This window comes from Macaca thibetana, chromosome 2 (genome assembly GCF_024542745.1).
Source record: "Macaca thibetana thibetana isolate TM-01 chromosome 2, ASM2454274v1, whole genome shotgun sequence".
Classification (NCBI taxonomy): domain Eukaryota; kingdom Metazoa; phylum Chordata; class Mammalia; order Primates; family Cercopithecidae; genus Macaca; species Macaca thibetana.
In genome coordinates this window covers 32817262-32840696 of record NC_065579.1, presented here as the reverse complement: position 1 = coordinate 32840696, position 23435 = coordinate 32817262, and the positions used below count along the sequence as shown (strand labels likewise).

The following is a 23435-nucleotide window of genomic DNA, read 5'->3' as shown; positions in this document are numbered from 1 at the left end:
GTTTCAGGGCTTCCTTTCCCATAGGCCTTCCCATTTGTTACAATAACAATTTTTTTCTTTCTTTTTTTTTTTTTTTTTTTTTTTGAGACAGAGTCTCACTCTGTCACTAGGCTGGAGTGCAGTGGTGCAATCTTGGCTCACTGCAACGTCCGCCTGCTGGGTTCAAGCGATTCTCCTGCCTCAGCCTCCCAAGTAGCTGAGACTACAGGCGCACACCACCATGCCCAGCTAATTTTTGTATTTTTGGTAGAGATGGGATTTCACCGTGTTGGCCAGGATGGTCTTGATCTCTTGACCTTGTGATCCACCCACCTCTGCCTCCCAAAGTGCTGGGATTACAGGCGTGAGCCACCACGCCCAGCCAATGACAATATTTTTAATTATTCCCTGTGGCCAGGCACAGTGGCTCAAGGCTGTAATCCCAGCACTTTGGGAGGCCAAGGCAGGAGGATAGCTTGAGCCCAGAAATTCCAGACCAGCCTGGGCAGCATAAGGCGACCCCCTGTCTCCAAAAAAAAAAATTTAAGAAATTAGCCAGATATGGTGGTACATACCCATAGTCCCAGGTCCTGAGGAGGCTAAGGTGGGAGAATCGCAAGTCCAGGAGGGCAAGGCTGCAGTGAGCCATGATTGCTTCACTGTACTCCAGCGTGGGTGACAGTGAGACCCTGTCTCAGGAAAAAAAAAAAAAAAAAAAAAGGTCGGGTGCAGTGGCTCACGCCTGTAATCCCAGTATTTTGGAAGGCTGAGGCTGGCGGATCAACTGAGGTCGAGTTTGAGACCAGCCTGGCCAACATGATGAAACTCTGTCACTATTAAAAATACAAAAAAATTTAGCCAGGTGCAGTAGCATACCCCTGTAGTCCCAGCTACTCAGAAGGCTGAGGCAGGAGAATCACTTGAACCCAGGAGGCGGAGGTTGCAGTGAGCCAAGATCGCGCCTCTGCACTCCAGCCTGGGCAGCAGAGCGAGACTCCGTCTCAAAAAAGTAAAATATTTCCCGGGGAGCCCATGGTAAAAATACAGTCTCTCTTAAAGTAAGTTTAATCCAGTGTTAATTTTTAAGGCTTCAACTGAAATATATAAATGGTGTGTTACATGATCACAAATAGAGTGCATGTGTTTCTACTGAAACTTCAGAAACATAATATGACATCGACACTTCAGATATAGTTATTTTAAATCACATGCTTGAGACTATATATTAATACAGTAATTCTGTTCATTTTAAATGCTAGGCAATATAGCGTTGGATTTGAGGTTGTAACCGTTTCTACTGTAGGAGATCCTGGTCCCCATGGCTTTCTGAGGAAATCTAGTGGTGACTATAGGTAATGTTGGCATTTTTGTTGTATCTATTTTATACTTTACTTTTTGTGGCATCATCTTCTATAAACTTTATTCTCATTTTCTCTAAATATAGGTGTGGGTTTTGCTACCTGGAATTAGAAAATATACCTTCTGGGATCTTCAATATCATTCCTAGCACCTTTTTGCCTAAACAAGAAGGACCTTTCTTCTTGGACTTTAATAGCATTATCCCCATCAAGATCACACAACTTCAGTGATGGAGAAATCTCGTTACTGGCTTTTATACTTAACCAAACATCAGTTCTTCAAATAAGGACACAAATCTTCAGGACAGTAAGCAGAACAATCAGAATGAAATTAAATATCTAAAAACACATTACAGTGGTATCTGGTGCTTGTCAGGGTGTTTGGTAAGAACTGTATATAGTCAGAATTACCTAAATCACCTAGAGGTACCGTTTACATGGTTTTGTGTATATAGAGTTGGCTAGCATTTTAGGGGCCATTTTGTATAAAAAGTGCGTATGATTAAGATTAGACTTAGTCATCACTGTGAGATGCCTTTGCTAAGAGGATAAAGGAACTGAGACCAGATGAGAAAAAGGATATAGATTCCTTGAGTGGAATAGTGGGCTAGATTAATATACTGAAATATTTCCATTGTTTCCCTTTTTTGCAGAGCATGTGGACATTAAACCTGCTTGATTCTACTATACATCTTGGGCAACTAATTACCAAATGAATTGTGCCACCATAATTGATTTTAATTTTGCATTATTTATTATTTTAAAATGTTGCCCAGTTATGAAAGAATAAAGCTTTTAAATATAGACTACCTTAGCATGAAGATGCTCATGCCTAAGAACAAAAATTGTTGAGATTATCTCCCATTCAATCATGTAGCAAGAACTTAGAGAAATTCGCTACTGCGGTTTTTATTTTTAAAAAATAGTAATTGAGATATTGAAGACATTACAATTTAGTTTGTATCATCTTTTTTTAAATGGCTGTATCGTTCAGTGCTCTTGTGGCAGTGGCACTTTGAAGAAAATAGAGAATTTAATATATGGTGATTGGGATATGTAGCATTCAGAAAAAGTGAATTGCCAAGATACTGGTGTCATGTAAATTCCCAGTTTACATAAAAACCCATCAGGATAGAATGATGCTCAATATTTTAAAATTCTAAAAATAGGGTGGGATTTTTCATTGTCTCTACTTTATAATTGTCAGAACTTATTTTGTATTGCTACTACCTTAAATTGAAATAAAATGTTTATACTTATGGATATTGCATAGTTTAACTTAGATTTATTCAAAGATTTCATCTGTCATGTTTCATGTAAATGATGATAGATTATTTGCATGAAAATATATATTTCAACAAAAATCTGTTCTTTTACAGAATAGTGGTAGATTATTACACTAATGAGATTTCATTTTGGTAAATACTTCATGCTTTCAGTTTTAGCCTATTAATTTTAGGTGGACTAATTTAACTAGTTTTCTGTTACTCTTTAAAAAGAAAAAATCCAGAACATAAGAACTATATTATAAACACATGATTTGAACCTGTTGTGGTAAAGATCTTGTACAGGATGCAAACCGAAAACCTAATCCATCAAATGTATTAGAAGAGACCTATATATGAACAACTTAACTGTGGCACTGATATTTCTATAATAGAGCTCTAAAAACATGCCACCAGTGTTTGAATAAGGGAAAGATTAATTTTGGCTGGACCAATATAAAAAATTGTACTTGAAGAATTGATACTTTAACTTGGACCTTGAAGGAAAGGCTTCAAAAGACAGACTACTGACCATTATTGAGTGTTTACTATGTACCCAATATGTATATTTTTCTTTTTACTCTTCCCAATAGCTGAATAAAGTATAGATACTATTATTTGTACTTCTTACAATTGAGGAAAGAAGCCTAAGAGATAAAGGTATTTGCCCCAGGTTTACAAGCCTTCTTCCCTGAGCCCTGATTGACCTGCTGTGTGTGTCTAATGACACCCACAGACACAGCCATCTAGTCGAGGGAGGGACAAGATCCAGACCTGTTATAGAGGGAGGAAAAACAATCCAGGCCCTTCAGAGGTTCTAAGTAACAGACAGACTAGTCAGGAGTTGTTAGAGAGGATGACTCAGGTTTCTAATTCAGCACATGGACAGATGCTCATAGCTTCACCGAAGGTAAGTTTTGACACATTAAATTGCCCAGAAAATCCAGATCTGGAATCAACGTGGCGTAGTAAGCAAGATCACCCAAAAAGTCAGGAGTCACATGTGAACTAAAGATGGTTAAGAACTGATTTGGGGGAAGCTTTTTAGAAAGTATTTCTAATTTTTAGAAAAAAAATACATAGACTAACAGGAGATACAAGAAAACAAGGGGGTTGGAGGGGGATTTAAGAAGCCTAATGAACGGAATTCCCAGAAGAGTATAATTAAATGTCAAATGTGGTGGAGATAAAGAGGCCACAGTGACAGCAGTGGGGGCAGACTACGTAAAACTAGAGATTTGACTAGGTGATAGTGTGACAAGGGAGCCCTGGTCAAAAGGTGGTCTGCATCCCTTTCTGGTGTAGGAGACAGATAGGCTGATGGGAAAGGGGATTGAGGCAGGAAACAAGAGAGAGTTTTAATGCCCAAATAAGGAATACTCTAGTGCTACTGACTGCCTAGGCTTTGTCTTTTGTAAAGACAAGGGAAAGAAAGCCCCAATGTTAGAAAATTCCATCCCACTTTCCTTCTCTGCAAGTACTTAGAAATTTCTAGTTATTAGATTGTATAACTTGACTCTGCCGTAAAAACTTTATCCTAGTTTGGGCTATTTTCCAGATGGTGTTTTTTCTAGGCGGAAAAAGAATTGCCTCAATTGCAGGGAAGTTTTTGCTAATGGCAAGTCAAGCAAGTCTCAGTGTCTTTACTACAGGTTAAAGGGTGTGAGGAGATTTTATGAGAACTGAATGAACCCTGAAGGTCACTAGTCAAATTCAGGTATGCTGTTAAGTGTTCTTGTTTGAGACCAAATTACAAGACTGGCCAATTTTTGTATTCTTGGTAGAAACTGGGTTTCACCATGTTGCCCAGGCTGGTCTCAAACTCCTGGGCTCAAGTGATCCACCAACCTCAGCCTCCCAAAGTGCTGTGATTACAGGCATGAACCCTCGGGCCTGGTCGGCTGTTTAATGTTCTTAAATAGCACAAGGGACTTCTATGAACTTTCCTAGATGAAATATTAACTTCTAGGTAAAACACCTTTTGATACTGCAAAGGGTTATTTCTGAAACTTAAACCTTATGATTGGCCAACCAAGAACTTTTTCTCCACAGCATGCTTTAATAATGAAACGCAGATTAAGAGTCCAGCATTGTAACATTTCCACAGAGAAAGGATCCATCTTATTCTCAACTCTGAATGCACATTTGAATTCCCTCAGGGAGCTTTTAAAAGTAATGCCCAAGTGTACCCCCCAGTTAATTAAATAATTATCTGGGGATGAGAGCTGACAGCAACACTTAAGCTTCCTAGGAGACTGCATGCAGTGTGCAGCCGAGGCCCACTCCTCCAGCGTCACCACCTCGTCTTTATTTTACTTATCTGCCACTGTGTTTCCTCACTGCCCGCAGCTTTAGTAGCAGCAAAAGTAGAATTCAAACCTTGGTAATCAAGGCTTAAATTATTACTATTCATGACCTTAATTGAAAATGATGACTGGTGAGCACAGCACTCCATGCTCTTCCTTATGGCAGAAGGGTTGCCTAGAAGATTTGGGCAATACTGGGAGTTATTTGAAGTCACAGAAAGTAGAAACTTTTCTCAAGCTGTTTTTATTACACTCAGTGTATTAAGACAAGTACAAAATAACCTTGTAATTAAGATACTGTATCAGTCAAAAAAGAAGTCACTATTGTATGAAGAGATTTACAAATGACTAAAATATACAGGCTGTGACAGAATTAACAGTTTGAAAGAGGGTTACTTTTTTCTTTTAGAAATGCTAAATTTTCTTAACAAGACAAAAATACAGTGCTCTAAATATGCATTACCATGAAAACATTAAAGAAAAGCAGTCTTAACACTTACTACTATTAACAGCCTTTGCCAACACATGCCTGCCTACTCCCTTTCCTAACTTTAAAGAACAGTTTCCTCTAAGGAATACTAGTGCAGCATAACCCTTAAATAATTTCATTTATTTTTAACGTTACAACCTACAGAGAAATTAACATCTTGTCAATCTAATAACAGTGGCAACCATTCTTCACATGCACTTCTCTTAGAATAAATCCCCTTGGCTGGCAGGATAAGGCTTATGCTGTAGAACCTTCTCCCCCACAGCCACAAATCCCCTTCTGTAAGTCCCTCCTACCCTCATCCCCCCCGGCATTCACCTTTCCCACCCCAAAAAGTGCAGCTCATGGTAGCCTTTCTCGAAAATGGTTTCAATGGGTATCCCAGAATACACGCTTTTTTAAAAGCCCCCCTCTGAACACCAGAGGCAGTGAACATGAATTGTGTTCTTGGATTTTTTTTTTTTTTAAGCCTCCACTGGGTCAAAAATATGTGCTCTTAATGCTTGAGTTTTTGCTTTGTGTGTGGGTTTTCTTTTTCATTTAGATATCATGGAATAAAGTGGAGAGGACATCTCCATTTTCCCATACAAATTGAAGGGTGAGAAGAGAAAGAGAAGCAAGCTGTTGCCCCCACTTTGGCCTGGCTTCCCAGCCATCTTCCCAGCTCTGGTTCTTTCATAGGAACTAGTTATTGCTTCCACAATGCCATTACACGGAATGTTCCACAAAGGCTGTGAACCTGGTCACAGTCTACCCGCAGCAACAACTCTGCTCTGAAAAACCAGCCCAAGAGCTCTTACCCAGAAGAACAATCTTTAGCCCTCAAGGTCACTGAAACTTCATTAGAGCAGTTTAGAGTAGACGTGTAAGATTTGGCATATATTAAATGATTATTGGCACAATGTTCTCCAGTTCCATGTATAAATGTTGATATGCACATGGGCCAGGGCCCAGGATGAATCAGCCAATCTGCACCATTTTTATGTCAGCAATAATTCCATCTCTTCCCTTTGAGCACTGGAGGGAGAGCTGCTTCATCCGGTTCTCCAAGGCCTGGCCCTCGGGGGAGGTGTTGCTTTGGCTCTTACTGCTGCCACCACCGCCACTGCTATTGCTGAGGCCCCGGTTGTTGTTGGCTTTGTCACTTGTTTTATTCTCTGCCCCTTCTGCCCTGTCTCCTGTAGAAATACAAAGATTATCAAAAGTGAGTATTAACAATTCTAAGTCACTTGAGCTCAAACCAATCAGCTAACAGCCCTGTAGAATTCCCACTGTTGCCTACCGTGCCTATCAGAGAGGTTCTCAGTACATAATCATTTACTGCTTTTATTCCTTGTGATGTTTTATATATTCCTTAGCTATAGAGATGAAATTTGCCACATGGACTTTATAGCTGAGAAACAAACCTCTCTGCTATGTGCTTGCCAAGGAGACTGTTCTGATGTGAGACACAGGACCTAAGCTCTACTTTATAGAAGCTGAGTGGAGCCAGGAGCTCCCCAGAACAGCACTTGGAAACAACCTCAGTGATCAATACTGACAACGCAACCACAGAGACCTGGTAATGCAGCATGGGGTCCCTGAGACCTGGCAGAGGTATGGAACGGCACAACAGTCAGGCTACAGAGGCAGTGCGGCATCTGGGACAGGGTGAGAAGGCTGCTACTCACCTCGTTCTACTTCACATTCAGGGGAGGAGGCCCCGCTGCATTCACTTCGAGGGCCCAACACTGGGAACATCATCCCAAACTCTGACAGGGACACAGGGCTGGGCAGATCCAGGCTGCCAGGCCTCACAACCGCAGGGAACTGGTCAGGCATCTCAGACGGGCTTGTTGGTCCTGAACTAAAGCTGGACACAGACTGGGTTTCCGAGTCATCTTCAGACACAAAGTTGCTACAGCTGTCATCTTCAAAGGCCTCCGAGGCCACTAAGTTGAGAGAGAACACCAGTCACATGGGTTCTGTCACCTCCTCAAATACCACAAGTGCTTGCTGCTGGCAGGCAGCTAGACACAGTATGGGGACTGCAGAATCTCTACCTCTGAGTGCCTAATGAAGGAATGTGACTTCCCAAGCCTGAATGGCCAGCCTCTAAAGCAGCTGGAAGGGAAGCAGCTGGCAGCTGGATCCCATGGATATTAAGCGCCCTTCCAATAACCTTATAACCCTGCCAAGACATCAGTGTCACCAGACATTACCTAAAAATGGAAAATTAATTCAGCCACAAATTAGGACCTTTACTCCACCTCCGTCCCCCAAACAGATCCTCATGTGCACAGGAAGAGGTTCTGGTCCTCTGTAACATATCCCAAACAAAGCCAGCTGGACTCAGGCTTCTTTCTTAGGGCAATAGAAGCAAGAGCTGCTAGAAGAAACAGGCCAGCATGGAGTATCTGCTGGGACCTTTGTTATCTTCCAGGTAACTTCTGATCTCATAAAGAACACACTCACAGTCTACCCACATCACCATTTTCTGCAAAAGAACAGAAATCCTTTACAATGCTCCGTAGCCACATTATTTGGTAGACCAAAATAACAAGGCGCAGACACATGTTATTCCCATGGTTTCAAAGCCTCTTTGGCCTTTAGCGGTTTTCCCTCAGCCTGCCCACAATCCCACTCCTTATTAGAACTTTCCCCTCTTCTCTTTAAAAACAGCCTTGTAGCATTCCGTAAAGGTTTCTTACAAATGATAAGTACTGTAATGTTGGGGACAGAAAATAGGCTCAGACCTGAATTGAATCCCTAACTCCAAGACTTGCTGTGTGACCTTGATCAAGTTACTTTAACCTCTGTAAGCGTCATGATCCTCTCCATGCAGGGTTTGAGATGATGTATATGTTAAAGTAACTCATACATAATAGTTGTTCAAATGATAAGTTTCCTTTCCTTTACCTTGAACCTAGCACTTAAATAGTTGTTGAAGGAATTAAAGAACTCCTGAGGAAGGAGCTTGGGAAAGAGCCAACAGGGATTATTCCACAGGTAAGGAAAAGAAAGGAAGTGTGCAAAGACAGTGTTGGGTGGGTTTTCTTGATGAGCATGACAGAAACCAAGTCAAACTTCTATCAGTTTTCCAGGGGGTGGCCCTGGGAAAAGAGGTCTCTATGATCAGATGCCAGTGAGAGCCACCATTTACTGAGTGCCTCTTGGGTGTCAGGGATTGATTCATGTAATCTGAACCACCACCCTACACAATGCATAGTATACAGTAGATACCATCATGCTCTCCATTTTACAGGTGAAGAAACTGAAATACAGAGTTGGGCCCTTGCCCACATTATGCACTAGTAATGATGTAAAGGCAGATTTGAATCAAATCTGATTCCAGAGGTCCCTATCTTAGACAGCTCTTCTTTCCTGCAGGACTTCTCAGCCTTGAATGTTCTAATGTGTACTTTGACTTTCAAAGAGGAGTGAAGGTGTAATGTTCCCAATTTATTTGACCACAGAATCCTGACTTCGAGGAACACTTAGTACCATCTTGATGAACACAGTGTTCCATAAAACATGGGAAGCCACCAGAAACAGCCCTCAGGCCTGCCCAACTCTGAGACCTTTCAGTGATGGCCAGAGAAAGTGAGGACTCTGGGAAACAAACCACACAGTCTGGTATCTCCCCATGTACCCAGTGGAGCCCCTGACTTACCAGAAATGGCATCAGGCTCAGGTTTGCTCCCTGGCAGATCCTCCACAGATGTGCTGCTGCCCTCAGCCCCAACACCGCATCCCCGAGGCCCCATGGCACTGGAGCGCCGCCGCTCGTGGATCTCATCTGAGATCATCTCCAGGTTCTTCAGGGCCATCTTGTATTCGCCTTTTGCCAAGGTCAATTTGGCCTGCAGGTCGTCCACAGTCTTTTTCAGTTGCTGATCGAGAGAACAGGAGACTAAGTGAAGACTACCCTGTTAGCCTTAAGATGCTTTCTGAATGACAGGTTCAAGTACATTTTCTGCCCATCATTCTACTTCAAGGAATGTTCCAAGACATGACTGAAGACCTGATTACCATTATAACTGCTATTCATTCACCAGACAAAATCAGCCACTACCATCCCCAGATACCATCCAGGTGACAAGCTCTGATACCCCACAACTCTCACTGGTGGAATAAACCCCCATCAGGGAAGCAAAAATGGGCAAACACACCCAAGTCCCACAGTCTAGACATCTGGTTCCCAGTACAGTGGTTCTCGAACTTGCATCAAAATCCCCTTGAGTGTTAAGACTCAGCTCACTGGACTCCAACCTCTGAGTTTCTGATTCAATCGGTCTAGAGTGGGACCTGGTCTATCAGGTCTCCAGGTGATAGTGATGCTGCTAGTCCTAAGAGCATGCTGTGAGAACCACTGGCCTCGTACAACAGAGAAAGTGACTGAACAGCAGTTACAGAGGTTCAGAGACGAATGAAGACCCAACCAAGACAATTTTGAGGTCTGAAAACTCAGTAAAGCATGTGTCTCTCCACTTTCCCCTTATAGCAAGTGGCCCATTTGATATTCTGCTGCCCCAGAAAAGTGAAGCTTTGAGTGTAGAAAAATCCCATCAGTGACAAAAGCCCAAAGCTACACATACCTCAAGCTGCACGTAGTACTTTGCCTTGAGTTCAAAATAAGGCCTGCAGAAGACAGGAAGGAAAACCATCAGAGTAATATAATACAGTAACCACAGTCAACTCCACAAGATGAAAAAGAGGCATCAGCTACCACTGGCCAGGTCATCCTTCCAAACAAGGCCATGACATGTGAGTGATGCTCCTAGCTTTGGAGACTGATTGACAGACACCAGATAGAACAACTGGGCTCACCCAGTGCTATACTGACAGGAGGCCCATCTCAAGACACGGGGAAGCCACACACACATATCTTGGGGACTCTGCAACCTAGCTCATATTCCTCCTGTGTGGGAAGGCTGTTCAGGGCCACACGGGTTATACCCAGCAGTAAGGGTGGCCTGGATCTACTCTCCTAACGAAGTTGATTCCCCAGGGATGAAAAGCAGATGAGGCTGGAGAAGGGCTGCTTAAACCTTCTCCTCTACTGAAGTCAACTGGGGAAGAGAGAGAAGCACCACACCTCCCTCACAGCACAGCAAGGCCACCACTAGGAGGGGGTCTCAGGTTGGTCCTCCTGAACCTGTCCAAAGACTGGAGTTGTTAGTTGGCCAACTCAGCCACATAATGGGCACAAGAAATGCCAGTATCCTAGCAGTTCCCTTGGTTCTGGGTCAGCCAAAAGAGCTTGGCTCTTTTTTAGGAACTTTGGTGCCTGAACATTAAGAGTAGATCATTGCTTTATTTTTGAGCTGTTCAGCCTCCATGAAGCTCTCAAGTCCTGCATCCTGAGGATCCAGATGGATGACAAGGACACAGGACTGCCATTGGTAGGTATGAAAATCCTGAAACTTGGGGAGAGAGTGGGGTGTATAAGTTCTCTCGTGACCAAAAGGAGCAGACAGGAGCACAAGGTGAGGAGTATGTGTGTGAATGGGCATCGGAGGGCACAGGGAAGATGTCCCAGCAAAAGCAACACGAGCATCCATGCAAGGGAGTGTGGCTGGAAACGCAGGGTGGGCATGGAGGTGGCCTGGAAGCCACTCCATGGAATGCACAGATGTATATTTTATCCTTTGGGCAGACAGGAGCCGCCCAAGACTATGATCTGTCCCTATACTCTTCTTGGAGTCTGAGAAGGCTGGCAAAGTACAATCACAAGATTTATTTTCTTAAACAGGTTAATGGATGATATGTGATGTGTGTGCAGTGGGAGTTAGTGGTCTTTTGAGAAAAGACCCACCATATTCACAACAAAGGAAGCAGCATCAAAGGCTGCTCCTCAGCCTTCTTGGGTGTTGCCATATAGATGATGCCTGGGCTTGCCCAGAGCAGGCACAGGTCCTACAGCAACCCTTACCACCTCGTGCCTCCCCTGCAGAAAAATGCCGTATACACGTCTGCTACTTAGCTCTCAAGAGATCAGCCCCTGACACACCAAAAACCAAACCAAAACAAAAATACACTAGTCAATTAAGTGCAATAATAAATGGTTAAATGCTATTCCTCTGCACGTATGTGTACATATGTATGTTGGAAGAGTGTGAGCAGAAACCAAAGAAAAGTCAAGCCTGGAAGAAGGTACTGGGGAGTAGTACAGAGCCTAGGAGGACCAGACTCTTCCTTGCCCCCCTCTCTTCCTCACTGAATTGTCACCATTCCCTCACTTGCATGAGAACTGGGCATCTGCCAAGCTTCCAACTGCCCGGCCCCTCCTGGCTGGGGCTGTGACCATGCCTGGAAGACAGGCCTTCAGTAGCCCTGCACAGCCCGCTCTGGGTCTACCTTTGGCTGTTAAGTCTAGGTCATCATAAGTCGTCCTCCTTTTGCTAGGAGGCCCAGGAACTGGGAATGAAGCGGGGGCTTGTCCCCAAGAGAGGGTACACAGTTGTGCCTGCCCACCATTATCAGTGTTGTATAAAAACATACAGGGCTGTAGTGAGAAGAGATTGGGGGAAAAAAAATACTAAAGCCAGTCTTATAGCATTTTATCAGCTCTTGATCACAGGAAACATGCATTGTGAACACAGCTCATCCCTATTACACTGACAGATAAATTGAGGGATAGGGCCTTGTCCACACTATCAACCACAGACCCAAGGGTACAGCGTGAATTTACCAAATCCCAGCCAGTGGGTCATTTAATAATGTGCCTTTGAAATTCCTTTTTCTGTGTTTCCTAACTCAATCATATCTAGAGCAGCCCACCCCTTAGCATCCTCTGCCTCGGGGGGTCATAGAATATTAGGGGGCAAGAGAGCCTGAGCAGGGGCTCTGGTGAGGCCCCAGGGTCTACATCAAAGGACTACTCAGGGTGGTCCTTGAGTGCGTGACATACAAAAGGCTGAGCAGATGCAGACGGATAGCCACACGGCCCAGGGAAGGCCGTGTCCAGACTTACTTGGACTTGTTGATGGCTCTTTTGAGTTTCTTCTCCAGTTGTCGCATGCGGCCCATGGCGGCGTTGTACCTGGCTGCTGTCTCCTTATGCACCAGCTCGCTCCTGGTCTTGGTCTGCTCCGCCTCCATGACCTTCAAACAACAGCAGAGTTCAGCCCAGTCCAGCCCAGAACAGCCCCTGCTTGGAATATTACATCATTTTTCAAAAAATGTTCTTTGGCCGGGTGTGGTGACTCACACGTGTAATCCCAGCACTTTGGGAGGCCAAGGTGGGTGGATCACGAGGTCAGGAGATCAGGACCATCCTAGTCACCCTGGTGAAACCCATCGCTACTAAAAATACAAAAATCAGCTAGGCCTGGTGGAGTGCTCCTGTAGTCCCTGCTACTCAGGAGGCTAAGGCAGAAGAATCACTTGAACCCGGAGGCGAAGGGTGCAGTGAGCTATCATGCCACTGCACCTGGGCGACAGAGACTGTCTCAAAAATAAAAATACTCTGGGCAGTGCGCGGTGGCTCACGCCTGTAATCATAGCCCTTTGGCAGGCTGAGGCGGGTGGATCACCTGAGGTCAGGAGTTTGAGACCAGCCTGGCCAACATGGTGAAACCCCGTCTCTACTAAAAATACAAAAATTAGCTGGGCATGGTGGTGTGTGCCTGTAGTCCCAGCTACTTGAAAGGCTGAGGCAGGAGAATCACTTGAACCCAGGAGATGAAGGTTGCAGTGAGCCGAGATCGCGCCACTGCACTCCATCCTGGGCGACAGAGCAAGACTCTTATCTCAAAATATATATATACATATAAATATCGATATCTATATCTAGATATATATTTGAGCAAATCAGTGGTCAGACTAAGAATAAACCAGCTTCCCAATAGTGGTTTTCTTTTCCTATTGATCTATTTTGAAAAGATCTTGTGAGGCAAGATTAAATAGCTAAACTGGCTGTGGCAATGACTGAGAAAATGGAAAAACAAAAAGAAAATTTTGAACTATTTTCTGATTCAACAGATGTCCACTTTCTTAGGTTCCTGGATCTAAGTAGCCACCTAGAGCTCCTCCCGTTCACACCTTGGGGCAGGGGCCTGATGGGCAGGCAAATGGCCAGACAGCAGCAGTGGGAACCTGAGACGGGGAACCTAATGAGGAGACCACCAAAACCAAGAACTAGCAAACCAGGCACGACGGCACTCAAGCCAGCAAAGCAGCCATGACTTCCGTTGTTTGGTCCTTTCCCAAATATTCTAAACTAGTTGGCTGTGCACAGAAGAACTCAGGATCCAGAAGGGGCAAACTTTACATTTAAGCAATTAAAACCCAGTCATTCACATCAGATTTTGAGGTACACAAACATTTGTGAGCAGAAGACGAGTCAGAGTTCTGGTGGGAAATTCTGGTGGGAACACTGTTAAGTCTGTTGAAAAAAATGAGTTACAAAACCAATACTCAAGGGCCCTCAATGGCCAAAAAAAAAAAAAAAAAAAAAAAAAGGCAGCTCACAGGCCCAGTCCCACAGACATGGGCAATGTTAGTTCTCTCCTTGCTTACCTAAAGAAAAACACCAGAACAAGGCCTGCCTTGAAGAAAGGAGGGAAACAAACCGCAGTTCAGGTCACATAAGCAGCTTGCGATTTCTTTCCCGGTCTTCTTCCTACCACTCCCAGTGTTATAAAATAAACCAGAGAGACAGTAGAGGTTAGGCTAAAGGATTCCTCTCTGTTCTCTGGTGAGCGTCCGAGAGGAGCCCAGAGGGCTCATGGTCACTAGTCGACCCCGTAGAAGAATTTTAGGGAGGTACCACCACGTCTTTAGTTCATAGTTAAAAGAGAAGGCCACAGAAGAAAGCTGCCAGTGTTCTACCACCTCCTCCAGTCAACAGCCACAATCAGCCCTAGGATAGTTTACTTATAATAAGGATTTTTAAAGGTACCATGAAAAATTATGAAAGACTTTTATATGGGCATTAAAAATTACAGGGTGTCCTGTCTAGAGCACCCTTCCAGGCTATCTCTGACTTTGTCTCGAAGCTATTTTACAACCCTGTAAGTTGTAGAAAACTGACAGTAATACAAATGGGTTTTTTTCCCCAGAGAAATGAAGATGAACTGTGTCCCAGATGCATTGGATTACTGACTGCCCTGTAATAGTCCATTTTGTATCTGTTGGTAATTCATTTCAGCATTCTTGGTTTTCTATGAGTTTGTATTTTTTTGAATTCAAGAATTATAACATCTCATTAGATCCCTCCTTATTTAATAGAAAATATTTGACACGAGAACATTTTATATTTGTATCCCAATTATGCTTTTACCTTCTTAAAAATATCTTTTAACAAAGGCTTCAGTGCTTCAGATAATTTTTAAAAACCACAGAATAAAAGAGAAGAAAAATAGGAGGGAACGGAGCTAAACTGGCATGAGGTGACATGCTTGCTCACATGACTTCTAAACCAAGACCAAAGGGCTAAGAGAATCCTTTCCCTTTGCTTCCAAAACCAGATATTTCACAAGGAAACAAAATGCACTAAAAATATCTCATGCTTGATACTTGGGGAAACAGCGGTAAACTTAAGGATTTACTGGTATAACCTTTATGAAAACTCAAACCTTCAGGTTCATCAAAGACAACATGTTGGGGGTGACTGTTTTATTACAAAAGGATCCAATGAAAGGTTCACCTTTAAGGAGCTGTCAGAATGCATTTTCAATAGACTTGTAGAAGCTGTAATTTGAGGCTCCTGTACAGAAGGAGTCCCCTGTGAGAAGCAAGGTTCTTGCCATCTGCACACAGGCCCTCATTCTGTCTTGGCCTCTAGGCTGCAAGCAGAAGCACAGGCTTTCTACGATAAAACACTCGGAAAGCTCCGAGCACATGGCAATATTGGCAGTGAAAACTGAAGAAGTGGCCAGCATGTCACTATCCCCCGCTTCACCCTACTACCACATCCTGCCCCTATCGCCCCACTTCTCATGTATATACAAAACCTCCAGTGAAGCCAGGTGTGATGGGGCTCATGCCTGGAATCCCAGCACTTTGGGAGGCCAGGGCGGGCAGATCACTTGAGGTCAGGAGTTCGAGACCAGCCTGGCCAACGTGGTGAAACCCCGTCTCTACTAAAAATACAAAAATTAGCTGGGTATGGTGGTGGGTGCCTGTAGTCCCAGCTCCTCAGGAGGCTGAGGCAGGAGAAAAGCTTGAACCTGGGAGGCGGAGGATGCAATCAGTCAAGATGGTGCCGCTGCACTCCAGCCTGAGCAACAGGGCGAGACTCCATCTCTCTCTCACACACACACCCTCCAGCTCTTGGAAGAGACCTCCACACAACTCAGCTTCCCGCCTTGAGGAAGAAGGTCACTGAGCATGTCGCCTTGGTTACCTCTCCTAGGTAATCAAGGAGTTTCTCCATCTACAGCCTAGCATCAGGCATAAGCTGTGTGCAGTGATGTGGGTCGGGTGTGGTGGGATAAGGAAGGAGGAGGGCAGCTGTGGGGTAGGAGTGGCAAACTGCACCCCGCACTCCGGAGCAGTCAGATGCTGAAGATCAACGGACCACAGAGATACTGCTCAGCCCCGGACCCTGCTCATGTCAGTTCACAGAAGATAGCAAACAGCCAGCACCTTCCTGCATGGGCACCACTGGGCACTGAATGGGTGTTTCAGTCTGGCCTAGCACAGCCTCTGTGGGGTCCCACACCAGCAGAATGGCCCAACCTGCTTAGTAGACATTCACCAGGCACAGCTCCTCAGCCTCCCATTATGGCTTTCTCGACTCTCCAATCTCCAAGACCTTTGTACCCTCAGTTACACTCCCAACATCTCTTCCAACATCATAGAGCTGCAGTCAGGGGCCTCCTTGCCCAGGGAGGCAATCTCACTGTCTGCTCAGAACCTCCATTCTGACTGTTTCAGACTGTTTTCTGATTCTTACTGCGTCCTTGGGCAATGAGACCTAAGAAGGTGCTGCTTCCCACTGTGTGGAAGGGAGGCGGTTCATACCCACCACCGTCAGGGAGGCTGTCCTGAGCAGCTCCTCACCTGCCATCCCAGGCTCATATCCACTGTGGACCAGGAGAAGGGCTGGCCCTGCGTCGTGTCCTCTCCAGCAACTGCCTGCCGCCAGTTCAGAAACAGTTCGTACCTCTCATTTCCAAGTCACATTTCCCGCTTCCGCTGTCTGAGCTCTTTCAGCAGACATCAGAAAAGCCAGCTTCTCCCTCCCAGAATGCCAGCCCTCCTCTCTCAGAGGATGAAAAGCTATCACCTTCCCCTAAAGGCTACTTCAAGGCCAAAACAGCCACGGCTGAAGGGGCCTATGCGGCCCAAGCTCCCTAGCTGGGGAGCAGCAGGGACCCCGGGCCCTGTGCCCCAAGGAAGGCTGCTCAACTGCAGGCTTGGCAGCTCTGCCACAGGCTACTTGTACTTTCCAGAGTCCTCATCAACCCCAGCACAGAGCAGAAAACTGATCCGTTGTCTCTGTCTGTGGCACTGCATGTGGCCTAACAGAGCACATCAGGGCTCCTGCCACCTCCTAGTACATCGGCTTCAGCCACGGCTCCAAGTGTGGCTGCCTGATGTCACCCCAGGAAATGTGAGAGGCCGCACAGATAGTCTTGGGCACGTTACGTGGGAACCCCAGTGTCCCACTGTGCCTGGAGGGATCGTGTAGTCCAAGCCACTGCCATTTCTTCAAAGACAGCCCTGGGCCTTTCTGAGCACAGAATTTTCCTTTAGTAGACCCTAAAGTAATACTTTGGAAGAAGAGGGTGAGATGAAGCTCCCTTGCTCTAAAGAAACAAGCATCCTAGAGTACCCAGAAGGCAGACAAGGGAGGAGACATTCTCTAGCCCTTTCATCATGCAGCTTTCAGCTGGCTGAGCATGCCAGGCCTGTGAGGCTCTAGGAGGGGTCAACACGAGCACCACTGGGGGAAATGCTAAGTCCAGAGAGTTCCCAGTTACTCGACACTGTTTCAAAGCCAACCATGCAAGTGTGTGTCCTGGAGAAAGAATTATGTTCTGCATCATCCATCACAGTCGGAAAGCCTGCTCTGTATTCTGAACTTCTGAGTGGCACAGGGACGTGATGGGGGAAAGCTTCGCCACAGGCTTTGTCTCTTGCTGGTGTCTGTTTTTAACTGTTCAATGAGGGGCATTTCCAGCCTATGCAACTGTGAAGGGATCTGGGAAAAGGAACATCAGCTCCAAGGTGGAAATCCTGGCATGTGACCCAAAACACCTGCCAATCTGCAGAGGTTGCCCCCAAGCCCAAGAAAACCAAAAGGGCCCTTTCCTTCAGTGGCCACAGAGAAGGCACGTATCAGCTGACCCTCCCGGGGCCCTATGGAGTCCTCATGACCTCAGGAGTACAGGGCCATCTTGTACAGTCCCACAGGTCTTACACTGCACAACTCCAAAAAGCGCTATTCCCGAAGTCTGTGGTGTGAACGGAGGCCCTGAGTTACACACTGTGGAGGCCTTGGGGACACCACTCCTTGGGAGGCCACCCACCATCTTTTGGGGCCTTAGCACTTAAAAATGAGAGATACACAAAGCAGAAGCATGGTTTATCTTTAAAGAACAGATTAAATGACTTCTGAAATGCTTGCTTATAGGCTGACATGGGTCTCCAGCTGGGGTGGACGAAGGGCGAAAAGGAAAAGTGACCGTTCAGCTAATTTCTTGGAAGACACTACCTTACATTTTGTCCTTTTCATATCTATTGGACTTTGGCTTGTGAACTTCCAATATTTCCAGCCACCCCTTCCATTTTGCTCAAGATGACCCAAAACAGCTGTTTCCAGCCCATGTCTAGCTCCGTGAGCATTACACCCACTAGGGGGCAGGAGGCACGCAAAGCAAAGCACAGCCAAGAGTCTCAGGCTGCAGACAGAGGTGCATAAAGTCAACGTGGATTTGACTCTTGAAGTCATTTGTGTGTCAAGCTTTCTATTTAAGGAAGCACAAGGCCACCTTTAATTATCAGATCCCCCAGGACTTGAGCCACTGCGACAGGTGACATTTAAAAGGGAAATCCTGTTGGCATTAACCTGCTGACTTTTCTATTCCAGCCCCCTAGACGGCTTTCTTAAGGAGTCACCAAGACCTCTTGCAACCCCCCGTCTGCTCTGTACAGGGTCTTATTGGAGCTGCTGAAGCCACAGGTCAGCTCACCCACCCTGCAGCAAACCAGTCCTACACTGGTTTTCCAGGCACTGGGGATCTAGACAGAGAATGCAGAGGGGCACAATGGACCCAGGCTGGTGTGGGGGGACACCAGGAACATGAGCCTGGGCAGCCCAGGAGCCAAGCCTGGAAGGGCAAAGAGGTATCCAGGAACAGGCTGCATGACTTGTAAGAAACCCGATAGAGTTAGGCAGGGGTAAGCAAGTACTGCTGAGCCAAGAACTGTCCCTAGCTGCTATGGTCTGAACATTTGTGTCCTCTCAAAATTCTTACGTTGAAACTGATCCCCAGTGTGAGGGTATTTGGAGGTAGGGCCTTTGGGAAGTGATGAGGTAATGAGGGTGGAACCCTCATGAATGAGATGAGTGACCTATAAGCTCATGTACCCCTTCCACCGTGTTAGGACATGGAAAAGACGGTCATCTGTGAACCAAGAAACAGGCCCTCATGAGACACTGAATCTACCAATGTCGTGATCTTGCACTTCTCATCCTCCAGAACTGTGAAAAATAAATTTCTATTGTTTACAAACCACCCTGCTTATGGTATTTTGTTTAGTATTTGGTCTTGGCCTGAGCAGACTAAGGCACTGCCATTTTTGGCTCTGAGTAATGCAGCCAGAGAGGTGGTCATGGGAGCCGGTAAAGAACCCAATATAATGGCATAAAACCCAGCCAGCCAAGCCGCGGGTAAGGATCTCACGCCGTCCGATTCCTTCGTGCCTGTCAACTCCCTGAATCCCAGCCCAGAAGGCCTGTCCTGAGTACACACCTGATTCTGGTCTAATCTGCCATGACCCCTGCCTTCCTCCGACAGCACATACCCGAAGTGCAGCCCCCGTGTAGGGCTGTTCATCAAGGTCTCCCCATCACAGATTCTAAACCCCGCCAGTATGCTGGGGTTCCATGGGAGCAGACCCCGGAAAACAACCAGGTCCCTCTGGAAGCCCGAGTCCACAGTCAACACCCTTTGGGGATGACCCAAACCAGACAAACCTCAGGCAACATAAGGGAAAGAACAGCTCTTGCTGTCACGGAGAGACACTGTGACTCATTCTGGAGCACTGGCTTCGTACCAAGTGCAGCCAAGAGACCACACGAAGATGACAACCTGTGATGTTCAGAGTGTTTTCAGGCAGCACGCCTGGGAGTCGAGTCTGTTACCTCCGTTCGGGGGAAGCCAGCGCGCATGCACGTGCACACCCCCACAGCACACCCGGCCATGACTCATACCCTCTGAGTGGCGTGATTCAGCATCTCCTGCCAGGCGGAGTCGAACTGCCGCTTGTCATCCTCCAGCAGCCGCTGCTCGGCCAGGGAGATGGTCTCCTTGGCAGCACGGAGCACCTCGGTGGCCCTCTGGAAGTCCTGAGTGGCTTTCTGAGCTTCCAGCTGAGCCTGTGTGAGAAAGAATCCTCATGAGGCCTCAGGAAATGGCGGGGACTCCCCACGGTCCATTTTACCTTTCAAAAAATAAGCATCCCAAGGACCAGGACAAGCTCACCTCTGCCTCTTCACTCCCGGCACCCACAGGTCCTCAGAGATGCCAGACAGGGCAATGGACCCCTGATGGGGGAGTGAGCGCCAAATCAGTGAGCGGACAGTTTCCACAGTTCTGGGCCCAATGGATGAGATACACACGTCAGCCCTTGGCCAGAATCGGACATGGCAAACCAGCCCATGGTGGGACAGGTACAGCCAACCCCACGGCCTTTCTCAGAAGCTCTGCCTCACTAATGAGGTCAAGGTGGATACAGTAGTCCTGTCACCGTCCCTGCCCAGATCTGTGGCTCAATTCATGGCAAGTCAGAACCAGAACCCCGGAGATCATGGTCCAAAGACTTCACTCTGTAGCTGAGAGGACACGGCCTTTCCTGAGATCACACAGCTGACTAGAAGCAGAGCTGTGCCAGACTCCGGGCAGTAGGAGCTCCAGCCCAGCACTGCCCCTCTGCCAGAGAGGCCCCCACTCAACTCACACCCACTGACTCCAGCGACAGGCCAAGTGTGGCACCAGGCAGGCAAAGAGAAGGACCTCATTAATTAAAACAACATGGTCCCTGCTTTCAAGGAGCATCAGGTGGGAGAAGCAATACCACCTGTCGCTGACCACATGTCTAGAGCTGCCACCACGACATGCGTCTACTGATTGTTCAAAATATGATTAATCCCGGCCGGTTGCAGTGGCTCACACCTGTAATCCCCAGCACTGTGGGAGGCGGGCAGATCACTTGAGGTCAGGAATTGAAGACCAGCCTGGCCAACATGGTGAAACCCTGTCTCTACTAAAAATACAAAAATTAGCCAGGCATGGTGGCAGGTGCCTATAATCCCAGCTACTTGGGAGGCTGAGGCAGAAGAATCACTTGAACTTAGGAGAAGGAGACTGCACTGAGCTGAGATTGCACCACTGCACTCCAGCCTGGGTGACAAGAGTGAGACTCCATCTCAAAACAAAAAAGTGATTAATCCCAATTGAATGTAAGACATCCCTAATCTTAAAGACTTAGGACACACACAAAAAAAAAGAATGTTAAATATCTCAATAATTTTTATTACATGATGAAATATTTTGGATATACTAAATTAAATAAAATATATTATTAAAATTAATTTCAAGTGGGTGCAATGGATCCCACCTATATCCCAGCACTTTGGGGGGCCAAGGCAGGAGGACCACTTGAGGCCAGGTATTCAAGACCAGCCTGGGAAACACAGCAAGACCCCACTTCTGGAAAAAATTAAAAACTTATCCGAGCATGGTGGCACATGGCTGCATTCCCTGTTCCTTGGGAGGCTGAGGCAGGAGGATCACTTGAGGTTACAGTGAACTATGATTATGCCGCTGCACTCCAGCCCGGGTAACACAATGAGACCCTGCTTCTTAAATAAATAAAATTTAAAAATTAAATTCACAGGCTGGGCACACTGGCTCAAACCTGTAACCCCAGCACTTTGGGAGGCCAAGGCAGGAGGATCACAAGGTCAGGAGTTTGAAACCAGCCTGGCCAACATGGCAAAACCCTATCTCTACTAAAGATACAAAACTTAGCCGGGTGTGGTGGCACACGCCTGTAGTCCCAGCTACTCGGAAGGCTGAGGCAGAAGAATCATTTGAACCTGAGAGGTGGAGGTTGCAGTGAGCTGAGATCGCGCCATTGCACTCCAGCCTGGGTGACAAGAGCGAAACTCTGACTCAAAAAAAAAAAAAAACAAATTTAACTTCACCATTTCATCTTTCCTCATTTTTCCTTTTTTACTGTGACCACTGGGAAACTTACAATTATATAGGTGATTCCAATTCTATTTCTTGTGGACAGTGGATACCTTTACCCCAAGATGGGCCAGGTGATGGCAATTGTGTGACTGCATGAGAAATCAGCACTGAAACATCACAGTCACCACTCTACAGGCTCCCCTTGAATTCCCCAGCAGAGCACAAGCCACAAGCCCACTTCTGCCAAAAGCTGGCCTCTGCAGCGTCCCACCACTCCCCCTTGGTTAACCACGACCCCAAGTCAGTTACATAAGCCCTGGTGGGACATCCCTAGGGCAGCCCCTGGGACATGGGAAGAGGGAAACTACAGGGACCCCACCCTTCCCCAAGCAATTCTCACATGACTTTGAGGAAGTCTTCAGAAACCACAGGCTCGGGACGCTTTGTGAAAAAGGTTAAAGGAGGGGGAACAAAAAAATCATAGACTCAGAGAACGCCAGCCGCCCAGGAAAAGAACCGCTTTCCGGAGCACTCCATGATTGTGTACTGCATACCAGACCCAGACCCAGCCCTCCAAGCAATGACAATCAGATGGGGAGCTGAACCAAGCATGGAGTGGACGCTCAGAAGTCCATAATACAACACTATATGTGAGAGTGCCACAGCAGCGGGGGAAGTATGGTAAGGGAATGTGAAGGAGAAATTATTTCCAGTACAGAGAACCGAGGAAGGCCTCTTAAAGGAAGATGATCCTGAACTGAGGACTGAAGGACAAAGATGATTTGAAAACACGGGCTGATGGGGTGGGAGGCAGAAGGAAGGATTTGAGACTCTAAAGACATATTACAAAACAGAGTGCCTGTAGGAGATTTGATGATACCTCAGATCAAATTTTTTAAAAGGACTCGAGTGAAGACCTTGAATGAATGCCAGGCAAGAGAGGAGAGGGGAGGGAAGGGGAGGGGAGAGGAGAAAGAAAGAAAAGGAAAAGAAAAGAGAAAGAAAGAAAAGGAAAAGAAAGAAAGAGAAAGAAAAGGAAGGAAGGAAGGAAGGAAGGAAGGAAGGAAGGAAGGAAGGAAGGAAGGAAGGAAGGAAGGAAGGAAGGAAAGAAAAAAGAAAGGAAAGAGGAAAGGAAGAAAGGAAAGGAAAAAGGCAATGAAAAAGGAAAAAGGAAAGGGAAGAAAGGAAAGGGAAGGGAAGGAGAAAGGGAAGTGGGAAGGGAAGGGAAGGGAGAAAGACAGACCTGGGACTGGGTAATTTATAAAGAAAAGAGGTTTAATTGGCTCACGGTTCAGCAGGCTGTACAGGAAGCGTGATGCTGGTATCTGCTCGGTTTCTGGGGAGGCCTCAGGACACTTACAATCATGGCAGAAGGCAAAGTGGGAGCAAAGCATCTCACACAGTGCCTGGACTTGGGTCCAGGGTCGGGGGAAAAGTGCTACACACTTTTTTTTTTTGAGATTGAATCTCACTCTATCACCCAGGCTGGAGTGTAGTGGTGCGATCTTGGCTCAATGAAACCTCTGCCTCCTGGGTCCAGGTAATTCTCCTGCCTCAGCCTCCTGAATAGCTGGGACTACAGGTCCACGCCACCACCACTGGACAGTCACCCTGCCAGGAATACATGGCAAGAGCAGCTAAGACACCAATAATATTTTTTGTATTTTTGGTAGAGACAGGGTTTT

General features: G+C 46.2%; 2 protein-coding genes across 6 annotated transcripts in view; one reads left to right on the top strand and one right to left on the bottom strand.

The window, feature by feature from the left end:
• Positions 1-3216, top strand: part of CAPN7 (calpain 7) — a 47685-nt gene extending 44469 nt beyond the window's left edge. For both annotated transcript variants that reach the window (XM_050777715.1, XM_050777710.1), the window contains 2 exons: positions 1239-1331; positions 1424-3216. In XM_050777715.1, coding sequence (XP_050633672.1) covers positions 1239-1331; positions 1424-1568 — 238 coding nt within the window. In that variant the 3' untranslated portion in view covers positions 1569-3216. The remainder of the gene's footprint in view (positions 1-1238; positions 1332-1423) is intronic.
• Positions 3217-5136: 1920 nt separating this feature from the next.
• Positions 5137-23435, bottom strand: part of SH3BP5 (SH3 domain binding protein 5) — a 77437-nt gene continuing 59138 nt past the window's right edge. For 3 of the 4 annotated variants that reach the window (XM_050777717.1, XM_050777716.1, XM_050777719.1), the window contains 6 exons: positions 19767-19931; positions 12354-12484; positions 9976-10018; positions 9051-9270; positions 7069-7329; positions 5137-6576 (listed from right to left, as the gene is read on the bottom strand). In XM_050777717.1, the coding sequence (XP_050633674.1) occupies positions 6359-6576; positions 7069-7329; positions 9051-9270; positions 9976-10018; positions 12354-12484; positions 19767-19931 (1038 nt within the window). In that variant the 3' untranslated portion in view covers positions 5137-6358. The remainder of the gene's footprint in view (positions 6577-7068; positions 7330-9050; positions 9271-9975; positions 10019-12353; positions 12485-19766; positions 19932-23435) is intronic. The other variant, XM_050777718.1, reaches the window with a different exon arrangement.